At 35.3% G+C, this 27,377-nt stretch overlaps 2 protein-coding genes across 4 annotated transcripts in view; one reads left to right on the forward strand and one right to left on the reverse strand.

The window, feature by feature from the left end:
• Positions 1–1,052: 1,052 nt before the first annotated feature.
• On the forward strand, positions 1,053–27,002 carry LOC149775236 (uncharacterized). The gene is made up of 3 exons (XM_089943884.1): positions 1,053–1,336; positions 22,818–23,556; positions 26,229–27,002. The coding sequence occupies exons 2-3, from the start codon at positions 22,950–22,952 to the stop codon at positions 26,321–26,323; spliced, it is 702 nt and encodes a 233-aa protein (XP_089800010.1). The 5' UTR covers positions 1,053–1,336; positions 22,818–22,949; the 3' UTR covers positions 26,324–27,002.
• The window catches only part of LOC149775237 (fibrinogen-like protein 1), a 70,562-nt gene continuing 56,059 nt past the window's right edge, over positions 12,875–27,377 (reverse strand). For all 3 annotated transcript variants that reach the window (XM_089943882.1, XM_089943881.1, XM_089943883.1), the window contains exon 5: positions 12,875–21,666. In XM_089943882.1, coding sequence (XP_089800008.1) covers positions 21,239–21,666 — 428 coding nt within the window. In that variant the 3' untranslated portion in view covers positions 12,875–21,238. The remainder of the gene's footprint in view (positions 21,667–27,377) is intronic.

The following is a 27,377-nucleotide window of genomic DNA, read 5'->3' on the forward strand; positions in this document are numbered from 1 at the left end:
GCAGTGGGAAATTGCATATTCATGAGACCATTCAAGTTGTGAGCTACCCTTGTCTCGACCATGTAGAAACAGAATTCAAATCTGAACAACTTAATTTTGAAGCTAATGCGGTGGCTTGCAGCCGCATCCAATGAAATTCACAGACCCGAAGCACTGAAATATCTGCTCGATCCGTCAATGTGTAGATAGAGTTAACATATGGGAACTTGGCTAGCGAAAATAATTCTCCTGAGTTTGTCTTCTCTTTAGTAACCCACAGTATAAGACAATCACTGGACGGACTAACAGTGTAAGACAATCTCTGGACGGGACCGACAGTATAAGACAATCTCTGGACGGTACTGACAATATACGTCAATCCCTGGACGGACCGACAATGTATGCAAATCCTTGGACGAGACCGACAGTATAAGACAATCCCTGGATTAGACCGACAATATAAGCTAATCCCTGGATTAGACCGACAGTATAAGACAATCCCTGTGTGAGACCGACCGTATGAGCCAATACCTGAACGGGACTGACAGTTTAAGACGATCCCTGGAAGGAACCCTTTGATACCCATTTACAACTGTACAAATGTATAGTTTACGTGATTAAGAAGCAATAGTGAAAACGAGGTTCGAATTCAAGATCGTCCGATTCCACGTTAATAATACTTGTGCTATTCCAGTTTTCTGTATTTCGAGAACCCAAAAGAAAGTAAACTGAGTAAAAATAATTGAATTGATGCTGTATTACAAAATATTAGGAGAATACAATATAAATTTAAAAAATATTATATAACAATGACTCGACTTGTAATATAGGACAATGTGGTGTGTATTTAGATCTAGTGAAAAATTACATGATCTTTCTGTAAAATTGAATCTCTGGGGAAAAAAGGTGTTAATAACTTTGTACGTCAGTGTGAAAATAACCTAACGAGTAACAACGTTTCAGCACTCATGGTGATACAAATAAAATAGACTATTTTCAAAACACTTTTCAACATACACTTAAGGTGTGTACTCGCCAATACATTCAATATATGAGATCCCTTTGTGTAGGTACGGTATCGTTCTCAGTTAAAATGCCGTCATGTTCCGGAATTCTAACGAGTGACTCTTTTTCGACACAAGCCAATGCTCACCAAAGCTAGGTATTGACAAAAGAGAATGACAGATAAAAGTGGTTTGAAAAGACGTGTCATATGCTTAAAAATGTCCTGAAATGATTAGGTGAAAGGGTGGTAACAGTGTAAAACTCATACACACTTATATGGAACAGTGGAGTTATAAACTTCTGACTTTGGCAGATTTCTAGAGGACTTTGAATTATTATCAACATTAAATAGGTAAGTACAAATTTGTATAACAATATTTTGAAAGCTTATGAAATCGAATCAATCATACAATGGTCGAAAAACAGTTTTGTTAAGCACATAGGGGGCCAAAGGAAAACAAATATAAACAAATATACACCCACCTGGTTTAGTACAGAGAGAAAATTTTAGAAAGTGGGTGGGGGTGGAGTGTATGAACAAAATTGGGAGTAAACGATAAATAACGAAATTATATTCAGTGAATCATGAATAAATTTATGTATAGACACACGATATATCTTCTTGTACGAAATAGGACAAATAATTTATTATCAAAATGTGAGATTCACAGACACACACAGAGACACGCACACACGCACACACACACACACACACACACATATATATATATATATATATATATATATATATATATATATATATATATATATATATATATATATATATATATATATATATATATATATATATATATATATATATATATATATATTAAGAAGGTTAGGAAAAACTGGATTGAACTATATTGGCCCTTTATCTGGAACAAAGAATATTCACGCCTAACTACGACGAGTTGCAGGTACCTAAAGTAGACCCTGTTTTGCAGATTAGAACCACTCGCTAATTCCATTATTACAAGATAGAAGTAAAACCACACAAATTTGTTTCTAAGCTTCAAAGGGATGTAGATATATGTATACTTTTGCAGCTTGCATTAACGGATTTACGTGATGGAACCATATGCACTCGGTTGTTTAAAAAACGTTGATGGATTGAAATACACGCACATTCCGTTTTATAATTCGTTTGTCTGACCTGCTTGACCGCTGTAAGTCATAGGTCCTGTTTGTTTTAACCATATCGGTGGCGTTGATATTTCGGTGATGATGTTGCCAACTCTTTGTTGATTTTTTTATTTATTTGACTAAGTTTACAACCTTTTAAATGCCTGTTTTTCATTTAGAGTTAACGTCATTTTACTTTAACGTTTGCATTAGCTTCCTTGATGTACTCATCCCTACACCCACATCTGCTACTAGGATAAGGTCTCGGTCAGGGTCATTCGACACTTTGAAAACAACGGTAAATTTTGTCCCTCTGATCATTGTCTATTCTTAATTCCTTCAAATATTTTGTCTTCATATTGTACTGCTGGCATTCAAGCACTTGAATTCAGTGTGATAATTGGCAACACATACAAAATATCCTAAATGTAGGTTACATAATATCAAGATTAATACGTTCCGTAAAAGTTTTCACTAGAATGCACAATAAAAAATTTCGTTGTACATCAACGGTCCATGTTATAAAATTTAGTCTATACTTCTATGCGTATGGGGCAAATATTAACTAGTGATATCATTTTTAGGATTTCAGAGGAAGTTTTTTTTATTAATTGTACTGCGCCACTTGATGCTAATGATCCATTCTCGGTGTCATGAATATTGAAAAAAATACATATATATGTTCCACTTATCGGCACTTGCATGCCCTGATGCAGTGAAGATTGGCGCCTCTAGACCCGTATCGTCGACGTCGACAAATGCCTGATATATTCTTCTCGTAATGGTAGATAGAACATCAGCTCTGTTACTCGCTCTCCCTCAGCCAGGTTCAAGCCTGTTGTATTTAATTACAAGTGTAGATCAGCGTGCCGTTCTCCGAGCTACGGCTCGTCAATCGATCTTTTGATATGGCGATAAAAGTTGCCTATAGTGATACACAACGTGAACAGATGACACATGATTTCTGTCTGTCTGTCTGTCTGTCTGTCTGTCTCTCTCTCTCTCTCTCTCTCTCTCTCTCTCTCTCTCTCTCTCTCTCTCTCTCTCTCTTAGCAACGATCCTATTATGAATTTTCATCTTTTGTGTATCAGAATATTTGCTTCCCGTGGAAAACGAACACAAGAAACGTTTGACATGGCACCATCACGGTATCCAACGTGTTCAATACTATTATTACTCATTTTAAAATGTATGCTTAATGATATGATGTAAGCTTCTGTACTCCCATCTTGAATCTCATTTTACATCCCCAGGGTGTAGAATAGGGAATCATCTATTCATATTTGCTTAAACGCCAGACATGTTCTCGCTTACTTCTGTGCTGGATGCACAGCGTTCACATAATCTTGTTTTCAGAAGGTGGTGGCGATGTGTGATCTACCCCACTCCTGATGGGTTTTGGTTATCGTTATCTAGGAGCTGATCGACCACAGTGTTATTGCCTTGATCGAGTACAGCAAAATAAAATATGAAATTAATGGATGGAATAAAAGAGGTCTGAGCAGAGATATAGAATAGAATAACATGAGCCCCCGTATGTGAAATATAATAATTTAATCAATTACGTAAATCAAATGAAGTTGAACACGATATGTGAATGATTCGCTTTCTCAAGAAATAGAGTTACAAATGTATGTGAAATTCAACAAATGTATGTGAAATTCAATTCGCAGTTCTGCTATGATGATATAATAAATTTCATTATACAAGCGAGTAAATGATCGAACTATAATTGCCGGCATATCAGAATCACCCTGTGCTTCCGGTCTTTTCTAAATCACTATTGGTGATAGGTTGGCGTTTCCGTATATCTTTTCTTTCTCTCCCTCTTTCATCTACCCTCTTCAGGTCATCATCCTCTGCCTGCATAGTGCGCTCTATTTCCACTGTGAAGTCAGGTATGGAGCTATTTTTTCCTTCAAAAATAAAAATATACTACCTAACCTATATAGTGTCAGGTTTTTATTCTCCTGGGATCAACCAAATTCCAGTTCTTTTTGCGTCAGATATCATCTATCGAAATTCAGCAGAACTAGTTGTGATCAGTTCGCAACCTATTAAAGTGAATTAATGTCTTTTCCAGCAGCATATCTTCTTCCAGAAAGGGTCTTAAAAGGTGATTGACTTTTCTAAGCAGTATATTCTTAATCTACACCTGCCTCTTTTCCATATCAAGTAAATTTATTTAATTTTTATTCAAAGCAGCTCTACTCCTCTTGTACCAAGAATTAAAAATATTTAAAATTTAAAAGCCTTAGTTGACTGATTTTCGTCATTGTAATCCTTCTGAATATAATGCTTGTTCACCACTTTGGATCACCCAAATGTTTCCAGACGCAAGCCGTTTGCTTTAATTTCATTTCCTTGCTTGCTACAGATCTTTACATTTATGATCTGGCCTTTGAAGTTCAGATGGAATATATTAGAGAATGACCCAGCATTTTTTTTTATTTAGGGAATTGCTCTACATATAAGACAAGTGAAGTTCACCATGCAAGCCCTATTTTGCCTATTCTTTTCAGGTAATCGTATCTCAGGTCCGGATATTACTGTGAGAACAAATAGCTGAGAATTTATTCATCGTTTAAAGTTTTACGGCAGCCTATGTCGCCTAATTATTTTGGTTATATTGCACGACGTAGGTTTTCTTAAACTTGCTGGCAACATCAATTTTTTTATCAGTGAACAAACGCAATCGAATAACCATTGCAATATACTTTTAAATCATAAAGAAAGTTAACATTCTCTACCCTTTTCCTTGTCACGTGTTTAAACAAATGAGGTTTTTATCTTTCCAGTCCACCTGTTCTAAATTGGTACCACCTGTTACAATCCTTAGTGTTAACTTTGAAACGGTTTCCACCTGTTACAAACTCTAGCGCTAACTTAGAAACGGGTCCCACCTCTCACAAACCTTAGTGTTAACTTCGAAACAGGCCGCAACTGTCACAAATCTTGTGTCATTCTTAGAAACAGGCCCCACCTGCCATGAGCCCTAGTCTTATCTTGGAAACAGGCCACATACATACAAGATGTAACACAACTATAAGTCGAATTAGACCTGCTGTTCAAACTCGACTTGTCTAAAATAAAACACCAGACACATAAATGCACTTAAAGATCAACGTACGCAAAAAAAAAAAGGAATTTCGTGAGAAGTCATGGCCACAGATAATTCTAGATATATTTGAAAAATAAATGTTAAACAATAACCGTTTTAATATACCGGATTTTAGCACTTACACGCTGCCACGAGTATGACAATTTGCATATACACGCTGCTACGAGTATGACGATTCGCACATACACGTTGCTACGAGTATGACAATTTGCATATACGCGCTGCTACGAGTATGACGATTTGCAAGATTCAAACGAGGGCAAGATACAATATGTTCTTGCAAGGCCTTTATTGGCGTCCGCCAGTGGAATTGGATGAGTCACAGTGTTGACTGTTTCACATATAAAAATGACTCATGGCAAATATAATTTACATTGGCAACGTGACAGTGCAATCTCTAAGACTACTTACTTAACTGTTTTGTCTTTTAAGCAGGCATCTTGCAAAACAACAACAACAATAAAACCAAGACAAACAAACAAACAAAAACAAACAAAAAAACCCCACAAAAACACAACCAAACAAAATAGGTCTCAAAATCATTTTAAAATATATTAATCTTACATGAACGTCAGAGAAACCACGGTGCAAATAATGCCTCGAACTTTTGTCTTCTTGAAATTGCATCTGGATATTTCTCTATACCTTTTGAATAATACAATTCAAAGAAGACTGTACATTAAAAAATCTTGATGACATTTATATAAAACAAAATACAATATTAATAGAAATCTGATATTAATCAAGAATTTCGTTTTTAAACTTTAAACAATTGACATCCGTATCTAAAGCCTTTATGCTTACTGCCAAGACGAAGCTGCATAAAGATGACAGCTAATTTTTAATATTTTTAATTGGATCATGATGACAGCTATCTTTGATCAACCTGAAGTGGAAGATTAAATAGCTATGCATACATGCCACCTTTTTTATTTAAAGAATTTAAGTGGTCATTTATTACTTAGAAGCATTTTGCCATGGTGGCCTAGTGGTAAGAGCGTCCGCCCCGGATGCGGGAGGCCGTGGGTTCGATCCCCGGCCGAATCATAGCAAAGTCTTCCAAAATTGGTACTAACAGCTGCCTCGCTTGGCGCTCAACATTAAGAGGTTAGTGTTAGGACTGGTCGGCCTGGTGTCAGGATAATGTGACTGGGTGGGACATCATACTACATGTCAGCGGCATGATGCCCCAGTCCTAGACATCACTATAAACTGCCTCACTGCAGACATCGTAGCGATATGACTGAAAACTTGTTAAAACTACGTTTAAAAAATCCAAATCCAAATTTTGCCATGTGTGTTGATTCGCCAAACCTAACAAATGCATCTATAGTTAGCATTCTTGGGATCTGAAAAACTTGAAACTTGAAACTGATACCTAGGGGAGAAAGTCCTTAATGGTAGATAACATCCTTGTGTCAAATATTGTTCACGCATATGAATTTACAGTTTCATGCCCTGTAGTTGCAGTTAAGCTTTTCGTGGGATCTCGGAAGTTTGCAAACTCTGACCCGGAAGCTAAAATCACAAATCACAACTCATAGAGTTTATAATGTTAACACCGATGACTTTATCTTGGTATTATCTATGGATTTAGGATTATTAAACGTGAGTCTGTATGTCTTAAAAGATCAAGGGACGGATATCACAAGGAATAAAATAAATTTTAGCTCGTGCCTTCTCGTTATTTCGAGTGAAAATACCGTCCCTTGTCTTTTCTTCATCTTCAACTCATACCCATTCATCTTAAGCCACTTCATTTATTTACAGCTGTTTCGAGGCCACCATAAACGTATGAATCGCAGGCTGGTTTTTAATACAATAAAAATAGATCATTTCAAGAGAGTTGGAAAATACAAAGGAAACGACTGTTCGCAATTAGTTTCCGTACCTGTCACTATTTTTTAGGTAGAATAAAACGCCTGGATTAGCGAGCATTCTACGTTCCCCACTGGCGACTCTCTCATTCGACAAGGAATGATTTCACAAAGCTGAACTAGTAACAACAACAAACTAAAATCTGCAAATAATAGAGTTCTTAATGTTTGTTTGATACGCTATGGCTTACAATATAACTGGTAGAGAATAACCCGGGAAAACCTCGGTAAGAACCAACCGATCCACGGGAAGCTGAAGACAAGCTTTGTCACATACCCACATACCCGAGACTCAAAACCTACGTAGAGGTGAGATGGCAGTGATTGGTAAAGGCCAGCGTTTCAGACGAATGAGCCACTGGTGGACCCGAGTTTCTAATAAAAATGTTCATATTAGGAAAGTTCCGTCAAACGCGTTGATGAATAGATAACAGGGTAATACTCGTTCAAGCTTTCATATAAATTTGTTTCCTTATAAATTATGGTCGCGATTAAGTTGAGCAAAAATGGGACTTTTCTTTATAAGAAAGGTAAGTAAAATCCCTTAAAATTAATATTAGTGTCTGTGCTTATAGTATCACTATTTTAACGACATATATATATACAGATATTTCAAATTGCATAGTATTTATTGTGAAATGCTTAAAACTGAAACAAAGCGAAATTAACCCTTTTGTTCAGGAGAGAGAGAGAGCGACAGAGACAGAGACAGAGAGAGAACTAACTTCAAACGGAAAGAAACAAGTGCTAGCGGAGTTTGAATAAATTTAAGCAGTTTACGGTAAACGGTTGCGTGATTTTACTGACGCCAGGTTACGTGAATTGCCTAAGTTATACAGTACTTTTAGTTCTTTGAATTTCGCCTTAATTTTTTTTTTAACATCTCCTATTTATGAAGACTACAAGGTTTGCTTGAAGTTACTGGGGATTTTCTTTATTAACCTGAGTATATTTATTTACGCATCAAAGGGAGCCATAATTACTGGGGGATGATTTATTAGTGTTGATAACAGTAAATCCAGTTCGATGTTTAAATGCACATAGCGTCGCTTTGATAGTGTGTGCGTAAAATGACAGATCTAAATCTGTGTGAAACGATTACGGTTCTCTTTTTTGTCATATGGAAACAATACAACTAATCTTTGCCTATTTCACACTTGTCTGTTCATTTAGTTCCTTTTATGTATTTGATGTCAGTTGATGTATATTACTGATGGTCATTTTTGTCACCTTTAACTTTACAACAATTGTCAGAATCGTACAGTATTTTACGATACTGAACACCTTGATATAGCATGCACGTGCACGACGAGTGTGACTAAAATAGTATAGTGTATTAGGAACCACTTTGTAAACAGACCATATACACTCACGTTGTAGACGCTTTAGGATTTAGTATATTGGATTTGTTTGTGGATGAGCTAAAGCAGCTGTTTCATTTATGTGAAAATAGAGATGATACAGTGAACAATGTAGACCAGTTAACAGAGTCACAAACGAAACTTCCACAACAAACGTGAGAGACACAGTATCGAAAATATCATTCTGATCATTTAAACAGTTATTTAGGAGAAATGTTCGTAACTGGAATGGTTCAGACTATGACAAGATCTCTCTAGGGTATATAAAAATAGAATAGAAAAACTTACTAAGGGCAAGGGTTATCGCTCATCTATCAGAAACGTATCATTTTTAAATCAAAGTGCTAAATTCGTGGAGAACAAAATGCTACTGAAGAATTTGGAAGAAAAGTAAGGTCCTCGCAACCATTTAGCCAAGACGACGAAGAGTTCTTATTTCTGCTGGCTGAAGTGACTGTCACACACAAGCTGCTTTGTACCTTTCCGCGTTAACTTTGTTGATACAATGTTTCCGATTTAGGCTAGCGAGGTACGCCATACAGGTCATAACATAGCTTGGGTCCCAGCAAAGAGCACGCAAGTGACAAGGCATAAAACATGTCTTCTTTAGCTGGTAATAAGAACTGTATACTTACATTTTTTTACCTTGAATTACCTTTAATTGTACTTTCTTAATTCTGCAAATCCGAATTACATGGGCTATGTCATGGGTTCTAAAGCTTGATTACACACTGAAAAATGGTACTGTAATTTCAACTACAGTTTCAACTGCAATAACATTCTCCTTACTACACTAAAACTGAAATTAACGTGATATTCCATAGCGTTCGTTTGATGATTACAATTGAAAGAGTTCATATATTTCCCACATTATGATTCCAAACATTCAGTGACAGAACAGAAACACACATGCAGCTGAGTCAGGACTCGTTCCTCTCTGCTCAGATCACAGATACATGTTCTTTGTGTGGAATCGACACAGCTAATAAATTCAGTCCATAATCAGCGGAAGTTAGTAGAATCGACCATCCCAACCCCCTGAACCCATGAATTGCAATGCGCATTTATTCACAATATGACTCTAAATTTCAGTTTTCAGTAGACCAAAACGACAATTCTTTTTCAATTTGATGTCAAGCGCGGGACTAAGTTCAAAGTACGTTTGGCGGTTCTATGCGTTCATTAATATTAATACTGTGTATTGATGAATCTACGGATGTGTATTTAGTTTGGAATACAGCATAAATTTAATTACTTTGTTTCTTGTAGTGTAGTGTACATTTTATAATTAAGTCTTAGGTAGAATAAGAAGATGAGCATAAAATAAAAAGGTTACTGAATATGTTTGGGAAAATATAAACTCATTTTCTTGGATGAATACTTCACTCCCTGAGGTCCTGAAGTATTTATCAAAAAAAACCTCGTTCATATCTTCCCATACAAATGCAATAACCTAAAAATACATAATTTAACATACAGTTTTCAGAGACATACCTGAAAAATCTAATTTAAAAATTGTATATTACTCATGCTTTTGATTTCGATAATTTTTTGGTGCTTTTACAGTAATTCGATTTTCACATATGTTTGAGATGAGCGCAATTATTTACTTGGCTTAATATCAATCCGGGATTATACAAATTTATAAAGCGTCTCCTCAGAAAGGGGATGACCCAGAAAAGCCTTTTACATTTAACTTATGCATCTGAATTGATGAATTTTCAGCCCATTTAGCACGTAGCTTATTTATTACCTACTGACGACGTTCTTTAAACTGTATTATGTGATAGACAACATAATGAAAATGACTATTTACTTTTGCAGTCGTACGTCTTTCAGTACATGTAAATACACTCCTAAAGCATGCTTCCATACCGTCCCGAAAATAGTATTAATATATCATATCAAGTATATTAGTTACACTTCAAAGTGTATAAGGTAACAGTCAAAACACCAAAAATGACAATCTCTTTGGTATTGAAATCACGCGTCTTAGAGTAAATGTGAAGCACATTGTTAACAATCTCTTCTTTGAGTCTACACTAGCTGTTTCAATGTTAAATTGATGTACGAGTTCAACAAAGTTTTGTACATAAAACAGCCTCTGTCATAAGCCTCATTATAACTTCCAGGTTTTGTTGTTTCCCGTACACTATGTTTGTGGGTGCTACACCGAAAAGACAACAAGTCAACCTATGAAATAAACGTGTGCAGGCCATACAAACTTCTCCCAAAGGTGGCGTTCTCCTCTCGAAACGCCACTGTGACCACGAGTTAACCTGCAACTTTCGTGCAGAATGGTCTACTCTTGCTTAATCTCAGGTTTCAATAAATTTGCGCACCATCTCCACCCCCACCCCCCACCCCCACCCAACTGAGAATCTGAAGATAACGCTATTCCCCTGGGTCAAACTGTGTGTACTGGCAGTGTCCTTGGTTACAACGTCATCTGGTAAGCTGTCACCTGTTTTGGCGCTGTGGCCAAAAAAATTGTTTCAATCTTTATTATTGCTAGGGTATATGAGTGACCTTAGTTATGATTAAAAAACGCGGATTCGTGTAAGAGAGCTCGTACAAACCAAGGTCACCGAAAACAGCTGAGTTGTGATTGTGGTTTGACAGTATTTCCTACATATGTCGGCATTTTAATTTAGAGACAGATCATTTTGTTCGCCGGAATACATTTGGAGTATCTCGTGATATCTACGAATATGTTGACTTTTAGGACTGACCGCTAAATTATGAGTGAAAAATAGTTCTATGCATTCACAACTTCACTGTCTATCCTTCTTTCGTATATAGCTGAGGTGGTCCGAATGCATCAATCATCATACACTTGAGGATCAGTAGGATTGATGGTGAATTTGCGAACGAAATGAAAATGTGCATTAGATGCGTAAATCGGAATATCCTCGACTTTAATTGTTTAATACTACTCGATTTCATCAGAAAAGGCCCAGGAAAGTTCCGACTGACATCTAAAGTGCACCCTAGAACGCCTCATAAATAAAATAAAACACATTATTCAAAATTTAAAAGTAGAAAACAGGATAATGTTACAGCGATAAAGCAAGCATGTTGAAAGCAGGCTGTTCTGAAATAAGACAGTCATTACTCGAGTAAAATTACACAAGAGGAGTCAATATTACCGGAATAAATTTATAACGAATTCCATTTAAATATAAAAAGTGAAAGTATTGTTAATCATGATATATATATATATATATATATATATATATATATATATATATATATATATATATATATATATATATATATATATATATATATATATATATATATATAAGAGAGAGAGAGATATAGGCCGACAGACAGACAGATAAATATATAGATAGATAGATAGATAGATAGCAGTACATGGTTATTTAGTGCCGAAACAATTAAAGAGCCCTGTCCTATCATACATTAGTAGGATTCGAACAGGCAACATTGTGGATGTGGTCAGGGCGCAATAACCAACGCCGCCCCTTAGCTGTAAATGAACCTGGGCCAAGTTAAAACACTCCACGCCGTTAATTACTGCCTCGTACAGCTCGACAGTGACATAATGTGGAGAGCAGTTTGATCTTTGTAGCAGAAAGAGGATGTACTTGTCGATTGTTTAGTAATCCACCATATATTTGTTGATTTGTTCATATGATAACCTGCGAAGTTTTATGTCAGATATTATATTTACAGCTGTATTCATCTGATGCAAAGGTAGCCATAAGTGCTCTTGACTGTTTACAACTTTATTTGTGCCCGTCAATTATAAAGGTCGGCACTAGTCGTCGTGACGAATTAGATGTTTGTGTATGTTATTACTTGTGCTATCTGGCGATTTACTACCTAAGTTTGCATATTATCCCTACGTAATAAATTAGTTCCAAACTCTAGGCTCCATTACTTTGTTAATTTGCAGGACTAACTACAGGTCTTGGAAGTAATTTTAAACTAAGAACAATTATTTTAAAAATGTGTTAATATGTGTTTTTGCAAAGACGTAAAATTGTCGATGCTTATTGGAGCACTTTCGTCGTCAAGTCTTCTTTTTCTGAGGTGCGTAGTTTTGTACTTAACCAAAGCTCTTCAATTTCGGTGGTAAGTAAATCTTGCTTGTAGTTCGCAATCCCATGATGCCTAAACTTAAGCTATCGGCTTTATAAAAACATACGATTTTTAATATCAAATAGTGTAGGTTGCTGTTAATGAAAGAACAAATGAAGTTTTCTTCTTTTTTTTAGTCCAAGAGACACCCGTAAACCTGTGTTTTGATGAATAAACCGAGTATTTTATATTTTCCCCATGGAAAATTTATTAGCAAAAAAATCTTTCGAATATGTTGTTGTCTAATTTCCTAATAAGATATTCGTGATTAAGGCATCAAAATAATAGGAAAACCGTCTTCTAATTAGATCTGCTTTATTTCTGTTATCAGCATAAGTTCATCTTAAGCAACAGAAAAAATATAATTTTTCGATACAAAAATGCAAAAATATGAAGTATTGTTATCGTTTCCTAAAACAGGGCAAAACAAAACTTTCATAACAAAGTAGTAACATATTTGCCAGAACGAGTGCTCCATGACTACCTATGTACTAATACACACGGTATATATTTAATAAAATTTCATGTTCAATTACGTCCCTTGTTCATAGCTAAAATTCAGAATTATAATTTGATTATCAATCCAATAAAATAGCATAATGCAAAACAATTTATAACTGCAAACTTATATTCACCTTTTTATCAGATATAATTCTGCATTCTGTTATTAACTGTTTGCTTAACAATACTTGGATTTTTAATTTTTAAAAAAAATACAACTCACTTGTATTCATCAAGGACAGCTATTAGAGTTACGATATGAAAAATAAACCATTGACAGAACATGTAAAAATAAGTATACATATATAGTTTGAGTGTCAGCCAGTTGGTGGTAGATGCATACATAAATTTACTGGTTAAAGAAAGACGATATTGCCGAGGCGTCTATTCCACTGAACATTTTACCTTGACAAAGGCTAAAACACAATAAAAGCACCAGTGACACAGCTACCTGTTCTTAGCACCGTTGATCGATGCGCGTTGATTTTTTGCACAAAATAAGTCCATTTCTATTAGCACTGAAAAATCATAATAAATGACTGTTCAAGTTTTGAATTAACAATAGTAATCTAAAGTGTTGAAAAAGGCACAAAGGAGAAATCACGAAAAGGTGACATCACATATTTTTCTTCAAATATTTAAAGAGACCAAATTACTATAGGTATTCTGTCCAATGAATATGCTGTCATTATCTTCAGGGACACCCGATTCATAAATTTGTACGAAGTTAGAAATTCTTGAATTTACCAATAAGGAGTAAAACATTTTTTTAAAAAGCAGAAAAAACGGTGTTGCTTTTGTTCAAACAACCCCAAAAACCAAAATTTTTCCCAGAAGACTTATATGGTGAATTTGGTCTTCATACGCTTATCTGAGCATGAATAAGACATACTGTACTCAATACTATGAAATTATCAAAATATAATAACTGACTCTAAACTATAAATCAATTAATTATAAATATACAATAACTTTATACACATGTACAAAACTATGAAGCCTATGTATATATACAACCTGAGACACTGTAGAAGCAAAATTAGGCTTCTCTTTAAAAGCCATGTATTGGAGACAAAACTCAGGACCACTATTCCTGATTTCTAAGCATAATTAATTTAATACTAGAAAATCTTCAATATCTTTACAGCGAACGGCTATTTACTACAAACAAGCAATGTCTGTCACAATCATAATATCACAATACTGGCAGGCGAATGACAGTTGTTCCCACGGCTTACAGACGCTTTTGTCTGATGGGAAATTTACCCGTGACTGATTCACTATACGTTAAAGAACATTTTCGTTTCGCGTATTTGTAGATTTAGAAAGGTGGAAACAAGGGTACCAAAAACAAATTACATCCTTCTCAATGATATAAAATCAATATAAAACAAAATATACGGAAATTACAGTGAGTCATTTCAAAAGATGGCAATTGCTTTTACTATTTTGTTTAAAGGATTATATCCAGTGGTATAGCGCTAATAAAGAAATGAGAGAATGCAATAAAGAAGCGTGGGAACGCGCAAAAACTAAGGAAACGGCTTTCTCACGCGTTCCCATAGCTCTACACCCCAAGACTATATCGGTTCTACTCTGAGCCAGTGGATCTAGATCAACCGTCAACGTCTCCATACTTTGCAGACCGCTTGTTCGCAGTAAGTTGCCCTATGCAATACCAATCAAATGTACAAAAATTATACTCGACATGGATGAATATGCATATGTAATTGTATTAGGCATGAGAAAATACAACAATATTCTAATAAATGGGACCACACAGTGAAAAATTGCACAAATTCTTGAAGGCGTGATCAAGTGATTGTCATGAAAGAAAATCTGTACAACACAAATTGTAAAGACGTTTGTAGAAATTTTGTGTGTACATTCTACAGCTAGTATTACTTGTACATAACTGACATAATTAGTACCTTCTATCTTTTGAACGTGTATGTAAATGATAAAAGGCAACAATATCAAGATATTGCAATTGTATAACGTTTCTAGAGACAAGGGTATGTCTTTGTAGAATTGTTTTGAAAAAGGCAAATACAAATACACATTCAAGGCAATGACACTTCACTGCAAATACTATGACCATGTGTCAATGTATATTTTTATCGTGAGTTATTGTGTTCTAAATCTGAATATCATCTGATGAATATTTAATATTTGTGAGATATTACACTATAACAAAACAAAACCACAACATGCAAATAAAATACAATACTATACTATGTGTTTTTCATATTTATCTAGTACTTCTTAAAGGAGACCAGAAACCAATGGAAATATAGAATAATAATAAAAGTACTATAGTAGAAAACCTTATTCTGAAGTATCATCTGCGACCGTAATGCCAGTATTAAAATATTGGCCTATCTTCTAGGAGCTGAATTTCCGTGACCTCGTATGCAAAATTTCCGCGCCTATTCGGTTACTTTCGGGATGTGACGTCATAGTAGTGACTCCAGCAGCCCAAGTGGGAGTTGCCAGAGTAAAATACAATACCGTTTTGCGTTGCTTATGGGTGTAATAGAACATTAAGAAAAGCCTGTGGACAACATTTTTTTTTCTTTCCGAAAGATAAAGGCATAATGAAAGAATGGATACATTATTACAAACGAGTCGATTTCAAAGCAACACCATACAGCACTGTGTGCTCGTTACATTTCTCAAAGGACTGTTACGAGAGGGATTCTGAAAAAATGGCAGCTCAAGGATACTCAAATGCTAGGCCTAGACTAAAAGTTGGCGCTGTTCCAGACATAACGTTGAATATTTTAAATCCTGGGAAAAGTGTTAAACGTGCGAGTTACGAAAATAGGCAGAAGGCCGAGTAAGTGACCACAAAATGCAACAATCAATTCACAGATCTTTTATCTACACCAGCAGTGCTAAAAATAAATCTGATAGCCCGACACCCTGGGCCCCTCTGGTTTTAGTTCTGGCCCATCCTGTATTCAAAGTGAGGTGCCCGTCAGGCTTGTCGAAACAAAAATTGTTTGCCTGAGGAAACTTGGATCGCGCTGGTGAAATTAGTAAATGTATTTTCAAGATGTTGACATACATGCCATAACACGGCACAATCTAAATCAAATCACTACTGTCCAAGGTGAAATTTAGATTTGATTTTAATCAAATGGAAGCTTTGCCAAAAATAATATTCTAAACCTGTCGTGTTTCGAGAAAACACAATTTTCAGTAATCTTATAAAAATTACAAATTTAAAAAAAAATCATTGTATACATATAGTATGTATAAACGGTAATCTGTAATGATTGGAACTGATATAAAACTATTCCTTGGGCAGTTTAAATAGTATCGATTAAAAGAAAAGAGGTCAAAGTTTCACATTAAATGGCTGACAATTGAAACGGGGGGGGGGGACTATTGACCCAACCCCCAACCCCTTGCCCCAATGTGCGAGCGCCCATGGGACGTACCTTTTCTCCATGTGATACGCCTTATTATTCCCCCAGGACAAGCCCATTTTGCATATTCTGGTCAGCTCTGGCTAAATTGCAAAATAGCTAAAGTTTTGATTTAAGTACGCAAACAATAAAGCCGGTGTGACTAATGAACATACTCCTTATCCTTGCATTGATCTTGTGAAAAGGACTGCCCTTCGGACATACTTCAAAGAAACCATGTTCGACAGTGTGTGTATGTGTAAGCACCAGCAACTGATTGCCAAAATAAACGATACCTATTTTGTTGTTACTTACGATGCCATGGACTTCAGGTTTAAGTCTTAATGCATGTAATCCTGTTTGCTGAACAAAATATTTATTCAGAATTAGTTCTTTAGGGCCACATATACTGCATAGTATATTTTGTTTTATTCCTTGTAATTTAATCATGGTAATTAAACTTTACATATACGGTAGAGGAATGTCAGGTGTTAACTGGCCGAGTTTCTTTGACGGAAATGGAGATGCGATTTTGTTTGCAGAGAAAATTTCACAGTGATCATTCATTTAAGCTAATTGGTGACAATTTTATTCTTTTAATTTTTTTTTTTTTATACTATAGTACTGTTGTAGTTGTTTAAAAACATCTGAAATTTACTTGAATAATGTTTAATTTTCACGTTCTATTTACTGAAGAAGAAAAAAAGAAAAAAACTGTTGTGTGATATTAATTATTTCTTCCAGTGCCGGATTTAGACGTGTGTGCGTGTGATTTGAATTTTTAACGTAGCTTTAACAATTTTTCAGTCATATCACTACGATGTCTGCAGTGTGGCAGTTTAGACTGTGGATTGCATACGTTATATCTATTTATAAATGGTTTGGGGTTGGGTTTTTTTTTTTCTTCTGACAAATGAAAAATGACAGACATAATGTAATAATCGGGACTTCGCTGCGAAAAATTTAGAGATATTACGAGATCGGGATGTAGATGAGGAAATACCACCAAAATCGGGAGGTTTTTCTCCCGGCTTGAGAGTTGACACGTATGAACTGTCTGGGCTTGTGGAATTTCAGTCAGGGCTTTAGTTTATTTAAGTCACCAGCCCGGGGCCTGTACCTAAAAAAAATTCTTTTAACACTGACCAGTACAGTACATAAACTATTATATCAGACTGCAGATTCAAGTTTTGAATGTGCAACCCAAATTTGGTCTCCTCCCGTCTGCCTCGCTCGCCAATGTTGATGTTTGTATTCGAGGACTGGCTAGTATTGCGTCACGGTACCACGTGATCTGTCATCTCATTAAAACTCGGAAAAACTCGGCAATTTACGGAATCGTGGTGACTTCCATGCAATAAAATCACTACCCGCTTACGATATTTAATTTATAAACATGACAGTCGAATTAAAATCTGTAGAGAATTACATACGTAGAAGGAAAATTTTGATTTCTAGTCTCCTTTAATGAGAAAACTTTAACATAAGTTTCGACGATTAACATTAATATAACCTGTTGAAAGCATACGATTTAAATGATCAAGTTTCTCAAAAGTTCTGAAAATTTTACCGATACCGAGAGAAAAGTAATATTTGTATGAATGTGAATAGAGGTAAGTGATGACCATATTTTATTATTTTATAATATTTTCTGCGTTCTTTGACCAGTGAAGAGATATATTTCTTGCTCTCTTGACCTCTTGAAATATTTGACCCCGTTCCATCCACCTGTTAGCCACATCAAGGAATTTACTGGTAATGACTAACAAAATCTAATTAGCTGCACGTGCCTTTGACACATAGACAACTAATTCTATTTTAGCTGAATTACAAATCAAGGCCGAATTTTACGAAATGTGAAGATTAAACTCATTACCCCGAGTGCTATCATACTTACAAAATGTCATTAACATATTTAGTAAATATAAAAAAAGAAAATGAAGTAGGAGGAAATAAAGATCTTTGGCCTTTGAGTCAGATTATGACACGAGCAATGAATGCATGTCTTCAGATTTTTCATTGTGCAATCTGAAGAGAAAGACAGGAAACTTATGAACACTCGAAACATTTTAACTGATATTCAAGTAATTAAATTTATTTCAGAATTTCAGCTGCGTTAAACAGACCGAATTTACAACAGACACAACATTTAATGCCCTCTATAAGCGCTTATCCAACTGCAATCTGCACAGACCCATATCTGCCGTCGCATAATGCGCCGTCAGATCTGCATCTGTGCAGGTTGTTAGGAGTAATCAGTACAAAAAACAATACAGACCCTGATCTGCTGGCGCTTTACTCTACGGCAGGCAAGGATCTATCTTGTTTGCAGTTCGACTCGTCTTATAAGCGAATAAAGGCGGTACTTTTGGGAGACACAGTAGCAGTGTTTCAACGGGGGAAAAAATCACAATTGCTTAAGTACACCCACTTTACAATTTTTCCTAGCACACGTGACTAGGTGGCAATTATCGAAGGATATATACGGAAAAAACAGACAGAATTGAAAAAATAGTTTTACATCTATAATCTAAGCAAATCATTAAAATAAGACTCGCATGCCTAGCAGTAATGGATATGCACACCAAAAAAATCACATAATATCCAACTTTCGACCTGAGACTCACTTACACGTTTTTATTCAATATGGCTTCAAAATATGATCAGTAAAATGCATCTCTTCGTTTTTTGCTTACGAAACGTACACATGTACTAAAACAACGAAATACGTTCATTCACTCTATACGAGTGTCTGATCACATATAATTCTTTGCTTGCATGACTAAGGTCATAAAATCTGTCACATGATTGAGAATGAACCAAAAGATCTCATATTTACTGTCTAATGTTTATAGCTGAATCGACATCTGTGTAAATTAATGGTATCCGTTTTAATGGATATACGTGTTAATTAATGGTAACTTGTGTAATGGACATACTTGTAAATTAATGATATAATGTGTAATAAAACGTTTATTTCTTTTCGTCATTAATATCAATGAACATATCAATCTGATTAATTATAAAATCTATCTATTCCTTGGGGTCATTACTTTAAACTTCTGGTTTTCTTTTCTGTATAAGCAACTCGTAATAAACGACACTTTCCTCAGATGAACCTTTACAGATCATGAGTAAAATCAATTTCATCTTTCTCTCAAGCCAGTTTGCATATTTAAATAGGACTGGAAAAATTCCTTGCCCAAAAGTGCGATTTTAGTGAACGCAAAAAAAAAATGTTAAAAAGGTTTTGCCAACATATTTTATTTAAATTTCTATGGAACTTTTACTGACTTAGAAAACTTTAAAACTCAGTCCTGACAAGGAAAACGTCCAGTCTTGTAACATCTTACTACCGTCTGTTCTCGCTTATAAATTGCGTCAAACTGCAAAGAACAAAGATCCCGATTTGCTCTAGCTTAACGGGCCTGTCACTCAGGATCTATTTTGTTTGTTCCACTGATTACTCCTAACAATCTGCATCTGTGCAGTTTGTAGCTGGACTTGACTTATAAATACATAAATATGGTGCTACTTAACCAATGTTACTGAAAGGTGACCTTTGATCTTTATAAGCGAGTACAGACGGTATATTCCTCTGCCACATACAACTTTTATAAGTTCAGTTCCTTCTTGGTGATTCCAACACACGAGATATCTCTTATCATTCATATTTTATGCTTAGATGATATAAAAAAGGAAAAACAAATTGTACATATACTATCATATCTATGAAAAATGAAACCAAGGTAATAAATAATAAAAATGATTCTTAATGACACATGCATGAATTTATCTATTGACACTATCATGCAACAATGCCGTCGAATCTTCTCTCAGCTGGTGATGTTGGCGTAAGCTTCAAGAGTTACACATACTACACGCACAACATATTGTATGTATGTATGTATGTATGTATGTATGTATGTATGTATGCATACATTTATGTATGAATATATACACATATACCCACAAAAGTTTAATTCAGGGATCATTTTTAAGTTATCTCGCAAAGGTGTATATACATGTGCATGATTCGAGTATCAGACGTTATCTTAAAGGGTGCTGAAGTAGTAAATGTTAATGTGATATATAGAAATGGCATAACAAACATATTTAGCAGTTATCACATGCTTGGTATAACAAGCGCGTCAGCACCATGTTCCGTATGAGACCACAAATGATAACGGTACTCTAATCAAAATCTGTGAACATATTATTTTCGTTTGTAACACATTCAAGTTTCGTTGTTGACAGTGAAGATTCCAGGTTCTATGTAGTTTTAATATCAGAAATAGGAATTTGAAACAGTTCGAAGTATCACAACTGTTTTGCTAACAATACCAACTTTTTCGACGTGTAAAGGCCTGGATTTCATTAGGAGTTTTGTTAACTTAAAACTCTATTACAACGTAATGTAAATTTGAGTTCTGTATATAGAAAATATTGGATACATCGGTTAAATTGTGCAATACACAATAAATAGTTCAACCTTAGAACCATATCGTTTAAGATTGAGACACGAGACACGTAGTTTGAAGTTGGAATTTTGCCACTTTTGAATATTAAGTCATTTAGAGTAACGAAGATATCCACACTAAGTTTAGAAAATCTGCAATCGCTTGATTCGAATATTCCATGCTTTCGATTCATATTTCTTTACGTCAGAATTATGAAACGACTGTCTTTGTAGGTTTGTAAATGAAAAGTAGTGCATTCTGATTTAACCTCTGTTGACTTTCGACTGATCACACTTCATTTGGTAGTTTCGAAGCGTCATACGGTTTGATCATCATTTCTACATATTTAAGTGACGAATGCGGATGAATGCTGTTCCACTGGATGCCGTCTCGCACAAAATAATTATTATGGGAACCGTTGGTGTAGTATCGTCCATTCAAGTGACTCTCATAACAATTGTTGAACCACCACGCACCGTGGTAACTTTTAGCACAGTTGTCATAATAACGGTCATCGTTGTCATTGTCCATAGTGCTGAACTGTTTCCCATCATGACTCATCCAATGTGGCGTCAATGAATCTCCGGCGACGCCATGGTAACCGTGCACGTGCAACCTGTACTTATCACTTTCATCCTCGATACGGAAATAATCGTAATTGGCATAGTTTTTCCTGCCACTCCATTCCTCCATTTCGATGTGAAGCATCATATCACCTGAAAATGAATGTGATAAAATTAAATGTTATCACATACATACATACATACATACATACATACATACATACATACATACATACATACCTTGATGATGTATTAGACATGTTAAAGTACCTACGTTAATATGCGTTGTTTCTGATTTATATCTATCTTTTTCTTCTCCTATTCCTCTGCCTGTCTTAGGTGCACATGCGAAACATGCCTCAATAACCTAACTTACCCGAGAGAGAGAGAGAGAGAGAGAGAGAGAGAGAGAAATAATTTGTGTGCACCAGAACTTCTTAATTTTGTTGGGAACATTCGGCTTTTTCTTACGTGGTTTTGCCTCAATCTTTTGACTAGCTTTGCTGACAGTGCGAGCAAGAAACCGGCAATTTGTTTTCCAGTGCTTGTGTGTGTGTGTGTGTGTGGGGGGGGGGGGGGCAAACGGGTATGGGAAGCGAACTTAGTACGGCTACGTAAGACTTCCGCACGATAACCACTGTGCTACCGCAAGATAAATAATAAGTCGAAGGTACAAGTAGTCCGTTTACTGACGTGTAAAAGAAATCTACCAGAAAATAGGTTTAATATCTGTGGAATAAGTATGAATATGTACATTCTACGTAACTTCAAAAGAAAGAACGATTAAGTACACTCAAAGTAGCTTCACGAGAAAATTGTTGTTTCCTCTCGTCCATAAACCCAATATTTGCACAAGAGAAATATAAAAACTGATAAAATGTCTCGGAAAAATAATTAAAAAAAATGATACAAGACCACGTGTTAATCGAGCAACACTTAAATTTAATTACCTCGGTCAGCGTATTTTCACTTGATTGCATTACAAGTACTGAATTAGTGCATATTAAGATTGAAAGAGGTGTTCGTTTGTTTGTCCAAGTATTCAGCTTGAGTTTGATATGTAAATAACGCGATAGCACGACTATAGTTGACGTCTAGGTTTGTAATGGCCCGTACTGAAGAGGGAAGCAATTAGGGAAAGGTAGGTTGATTGGCGCATATGCTACACCTCACCTTTATGACACGAAGGCACTTTATCAAGTACTTTTTAAAGAAAAGGTTATTGCGAAACTGCTGTTTGTAAATACAGACACGTTAGACTTATTTAAAAACAATACAACGTTTTCTTTTCTCATTTGTTTCAGGAAATGTTTTACAATACTCGTCAAACTGGGGTAGATACGGATTTTTCTAAAAGCGCAACCGAGTAAAATTGACAAACTGAAGTGACAAAGAGTATCAAATTCGTCGCAAAATCAAGACAGTGTTAATGAATTATGGAGTATCACCATCCTATAGCACCACGTCCGCCTAAGAAACACCCGCTCCGATCTCAAGTCGAAAAAAATACTTTCCCAAGAGGAAATGATGCTAAACAAGTATGCTCATGTTTTCCGGATCCAAGTCATGTCACTATTCCGTCCATGTTTTACGACGGTATAAAATGCCAGCACGAACATGAAAATCATATACAGCCAGCTCAGCAGACGGTATTTGCTTATCCCTGGACTGCGGACTCCGTGGGACGAAAACGTGCACGTGGGGAGGTGGGTGAACTGTCTTTGATTGAGGAGGGATTTGGAAGCCATTTTCAGGCAAGAAGGAACATGGAACCCGACCAATTATCCACCATGACAGCGCCACCTTTCCGCGCTCAGTCTCCAAACCTAGAAAGGACAAACCCGCCATTTACGGCTCCAAATAAAACCACAAATTTTCAGATATGGAAGAACAAAAGGTGGGAGTCTTTAGGTGACTTGCAAGAAAAGAATTATAGAGCAAATAAGTTCGATCAACGTTATGGCGACACTGATATGCCCAGCAAGTACAACCGGAATACAGTTGATCCCGAGAGACAATTCACCGGAAGCTACGTGGATCCAAGTAAGTAATAAATATACACTTTTGTACTGACTTTTGTAGTTTTCATGATGTCATGTACCACTATTGGAAATTTTCTCTGTGCATCGGCCGCCATAACTGATGTATTGAAAGACTCTACCATAACGCCTACCATGATTTTTTAAACAAAAGCAGTCATTTATTTTACAACCGACACGTCAGATGTAACTCGCCGCTGTTGAGCACTATATTTTACACAATAAGGCGGCGGATGGGTACAATGTCAAAAGTGGGACATCATTTGCGTTTTCTGTCGCAAATAAGTGGTGCACTCCACAACTACATCCGAGGTTATTTCTCGACTTGACGGAAATGGACGAGCGATGTTCAGAATAATCATCTAAACGCTCAGATTACCTTTATTGTGGAGACTTATATGACTACTGTTAGTTGCAGACTGTATAAATTCATTCTTCAATCGATTTTACTGATTGTGGAGTTTTGTTTTCAATGAAATGGAATGGATAATCTGAACAAGAATGATGAAAAATATGGCATCTCGCTTCAGAAGACAGAACCATCGATTTTTGTCGTTACAGTTGAATTTTTAATTGTTAATAATACTATTAAACATTCTAAACGTTACCTTGAATGCAACTACTATTTGATTTAAATGAATTCTTCATCTAATTTTATTGGCCAAAGTATTCCACTTCAGATAACTAGTAAAACGTGTTACATTGCAAGAGCCAGTCATTGCCGCTAAAATCGAATTAAACTCAGTGAACACTAAATACTTCACTAATAACCGATCTCAGGCAAATCGACATTTGTAAGAACATTTTAGTTTGTGCATTTATAAAATATTTTAAATTTTCCTTTCTGATTTTCAACTTTTGGGTGGGATGGATTAAGATACGCTTAATTTTAGAATGTTTTACGATTGGCAATCTGCACTGCAATATATTTCTCATGAACTGTATAGTTACAAAGGAACAAACAAATCTAAGATTTGATACATACGTTTAGACACATGCCAAAATGGTATGTGTAACTATTTAGCGTAGATAAATCTATTTTGATGAATATGATGTATGATATATCAGATGCTCAAATGATAGTAATAAATTAAGGATGCTGCTTATCTGGCTAAATTATCCGTGGATGATATATTCCAGCATGTTATGAGTTTGAAGATTTCTAAAGCAGATATAAGATAATTACTCAAATATTTGGAAAACGAACACCGTAAATAATGTACAATACGACCGCCTCTGCCTGGCACTATATATGTGCATTTTAGAAAATTAATTGATTAGAGGTCAGATAATTTCGGATTCTATTGAGAGTGCAGCTGTTTATCGACATGTAACATAAATATAGCTTGTCCCTTTTTGATCGAACAGCCTACACTAACGCCAGTAGTGCTCCCGCAGCAGAAAGATGTTCGAAATGTTACTTGATTTTCTTACTTTTTATTTTTAGCATTACTAGCGAACTATCAAGTACATCTTAATGCAGTTTGCAACCAAGGCAAAATACGTTCGACTTGCTGGTCGGGAAATAACGTTACAATATCGTCTGATATGGATTTGAACGTGACGGTGGAAATCGTTTGTAGCTGTCTGATGCTATCAAATTCCATTGACAAGAAACAAATTATTCTTATCTACTCTATGTCCGTAGGTTTGGTTAATCTAAAAACGCCAAAGAACGCGCTGTCATTTTTGGCAATATTAATGATGGCATACAGAACCCCTCCTTCTTTCTCTAAACATGCATTCTATTAATTCTTCATGCTAATGGACTTCAAAGAATATGTCTGCAGTTACTCGTTTACAATAAATGGAAACAAAATTTTGCTTGCATTCTCTTCAGAATAAACTTAAAATATTATACAAACCAAAAGATACTGAGAAGCAAGTATTAAATTATTATCACTGCTACTTTCTGTCCATGAATGAAACAATATGGTTTCTTGAAATGCGTACATACTGATTACCATTCTGCCCTAGTGTAATAAAACACAAGGTACACATGCACTAAATTGAGAATAATGTTATAATGATATCAACATTCTAAAGAAGTTTTATGAAGGAATGGCATTAAAAACATAAAACATGTATGACGGACATAACGTGTTATGGTTTCAGCGTAATAACAATGTTCTATATTATTGCAAGTAATGTCATCTGAAAAAATAACACGTATTTTGTTTTGGTTCAAAGCCGTCTAATTTCTGACTAGAAATTATATTCCTTACCATGGATAAAAGGACAAATAATGAATTGGAGAAAATTAACTTTGCTCGAGATTATTTTTATTCGATTAATTTCTTCCAGCACTGTGTAGGTACAGATCATAGATATAGGAGATACAAAGTGGCAAGGGTGCATGTGGGTAGTCCTCAGGGAATCTTGCCAAAATTATTTAAAGAAAATTAAATACTGTAGGATTCAGGACTTGCTCGTATTTTAACGACAAAATGTTTGGCAATTTCATGTTTATTTGAAATATTTGATTAAACATTTATCATTTAAAAACTACATTCATTGATTGTTGTTGGTAAATATTGATCTGCAATAATCCCTGGATGAAAATACCAAAAATCTTGTAATACCACGAAGACCTACGTATTTAACATTTCTGGTTTAAAGCAAGAGCCAATACTTAAGTAAATATACTCTTCAATATTTGTTTTTTTGTTGTTGCAGAAGATGGGAAGGTATATTCATATAATGTCAGCTACCGAAAGCAAAGTATCGAGGCTACAAGGAAACCACAACCGAGACCGACCCCGACGGCATAAAAAGAAGTTGGAAACAAAATTTACGATCATCGCATAACTGCACCATTTTATGGGAAATAATCGGTGGTCTGTTATGTCATTCAGAGTTATATCCCTTTACTTCAGGAGCGTATATCTCACAGAAATTCAAAAGGACCTTTATGATGTAAGATGCGTCTTCTTATAGTACAGCCATATAAAAAAATGTGCGTTGAAGTTTAATATCACACTATGGAACATCACTGGAGTCTGATATCATACTATAAAACTTCATCAGAGTGTGATATCATACTATGTAACTTCAATGGAGTCTGATATCATACAATGTAACTTCTTTGGAATCTGATATCATTCTATGTAACTTAATTGGAGTCTGATATCATACTATGTAACTTCTTTGGAATCTGATATCATACTATGTAACTTCACTGGAATCTGCTATAATTCTATGTAACTACATTGGAGTCTGATATCACACTATGTAACTTCGCTGGAATCTGATATCACACTATGTAACTTGTTTGATACGTTTGAGTTCTTTGAGAAGAATATATGACAAAATTATACATGTAGAATATGTAATTCCTGCAAACTATATTAATGAATTTATCATATCAAAATATTACAAGAAAGCTAAAGGAAATTTTAATTTTCATTAGGATTTTGTTATTTTCAAGACGTGAATAAACAACTATATTTACCTGTTATATTATAGCATAATATGCCATTTACCTTTTCAAACAGTATAATTAAATATATTCTATCCATCAGCAGGAAATTAAAACAAAATAAATTACAGCATCACCAAACGTTGTGAGGGCAACCGTTGTTGACGAAAGAACCCCAAAACGTTGTTAGGGCAACCGTTGTTGACGAAAGGACACAAAAAGAACATACTGGTGGCTTGTAATTTTCCAACAGAACCATATGAGTATTTAAGAGTGACCAAGAATGGCTGACCCACGAATCACATTCATATTGCTAAATTGTCCTTCAAATACGGACTTGAATTTGTCCAAGTTTGTTCATTGACTTTGAAAAGGCCCTTTAATCCCCAAAAAGTTAAAAAATAAAA

This window comes from Sinohyriopsis cumingii, chromosome 19, assembly GCF_028554795.1.
Source record: "Sinohyriopsis cumingii isolate HCF-2022 chromosome 19, ASM2855479v2, whole genome shotgun sequence".
In the NCBI taxonomy this organism is placed as follows: domain Eukaryota; kingdom Metazoa; phylum Mollusca; class Bivalvia; order Unionida; family Unionidae; genus Sinohyriopsis; species Sinohyriopsis cumingii.

Bases quoted from the DNA above. Each gene is read 5' to 3' on its own strand.
- LOC149775236 (XM_089943884.1), top strand. From the start codon at position 22,950: ATGGAGTATCACCATCCTATAGCACCACGTCCGCCTAAGAAACACCCG. The intron at 23,557-26,228 runs GTAAGTAATAAA...TTGTTGTTGCAG, and splicing joins CGGAAGCTACGTGGATCCAA to AAGATGGGAAGGTATATTCA.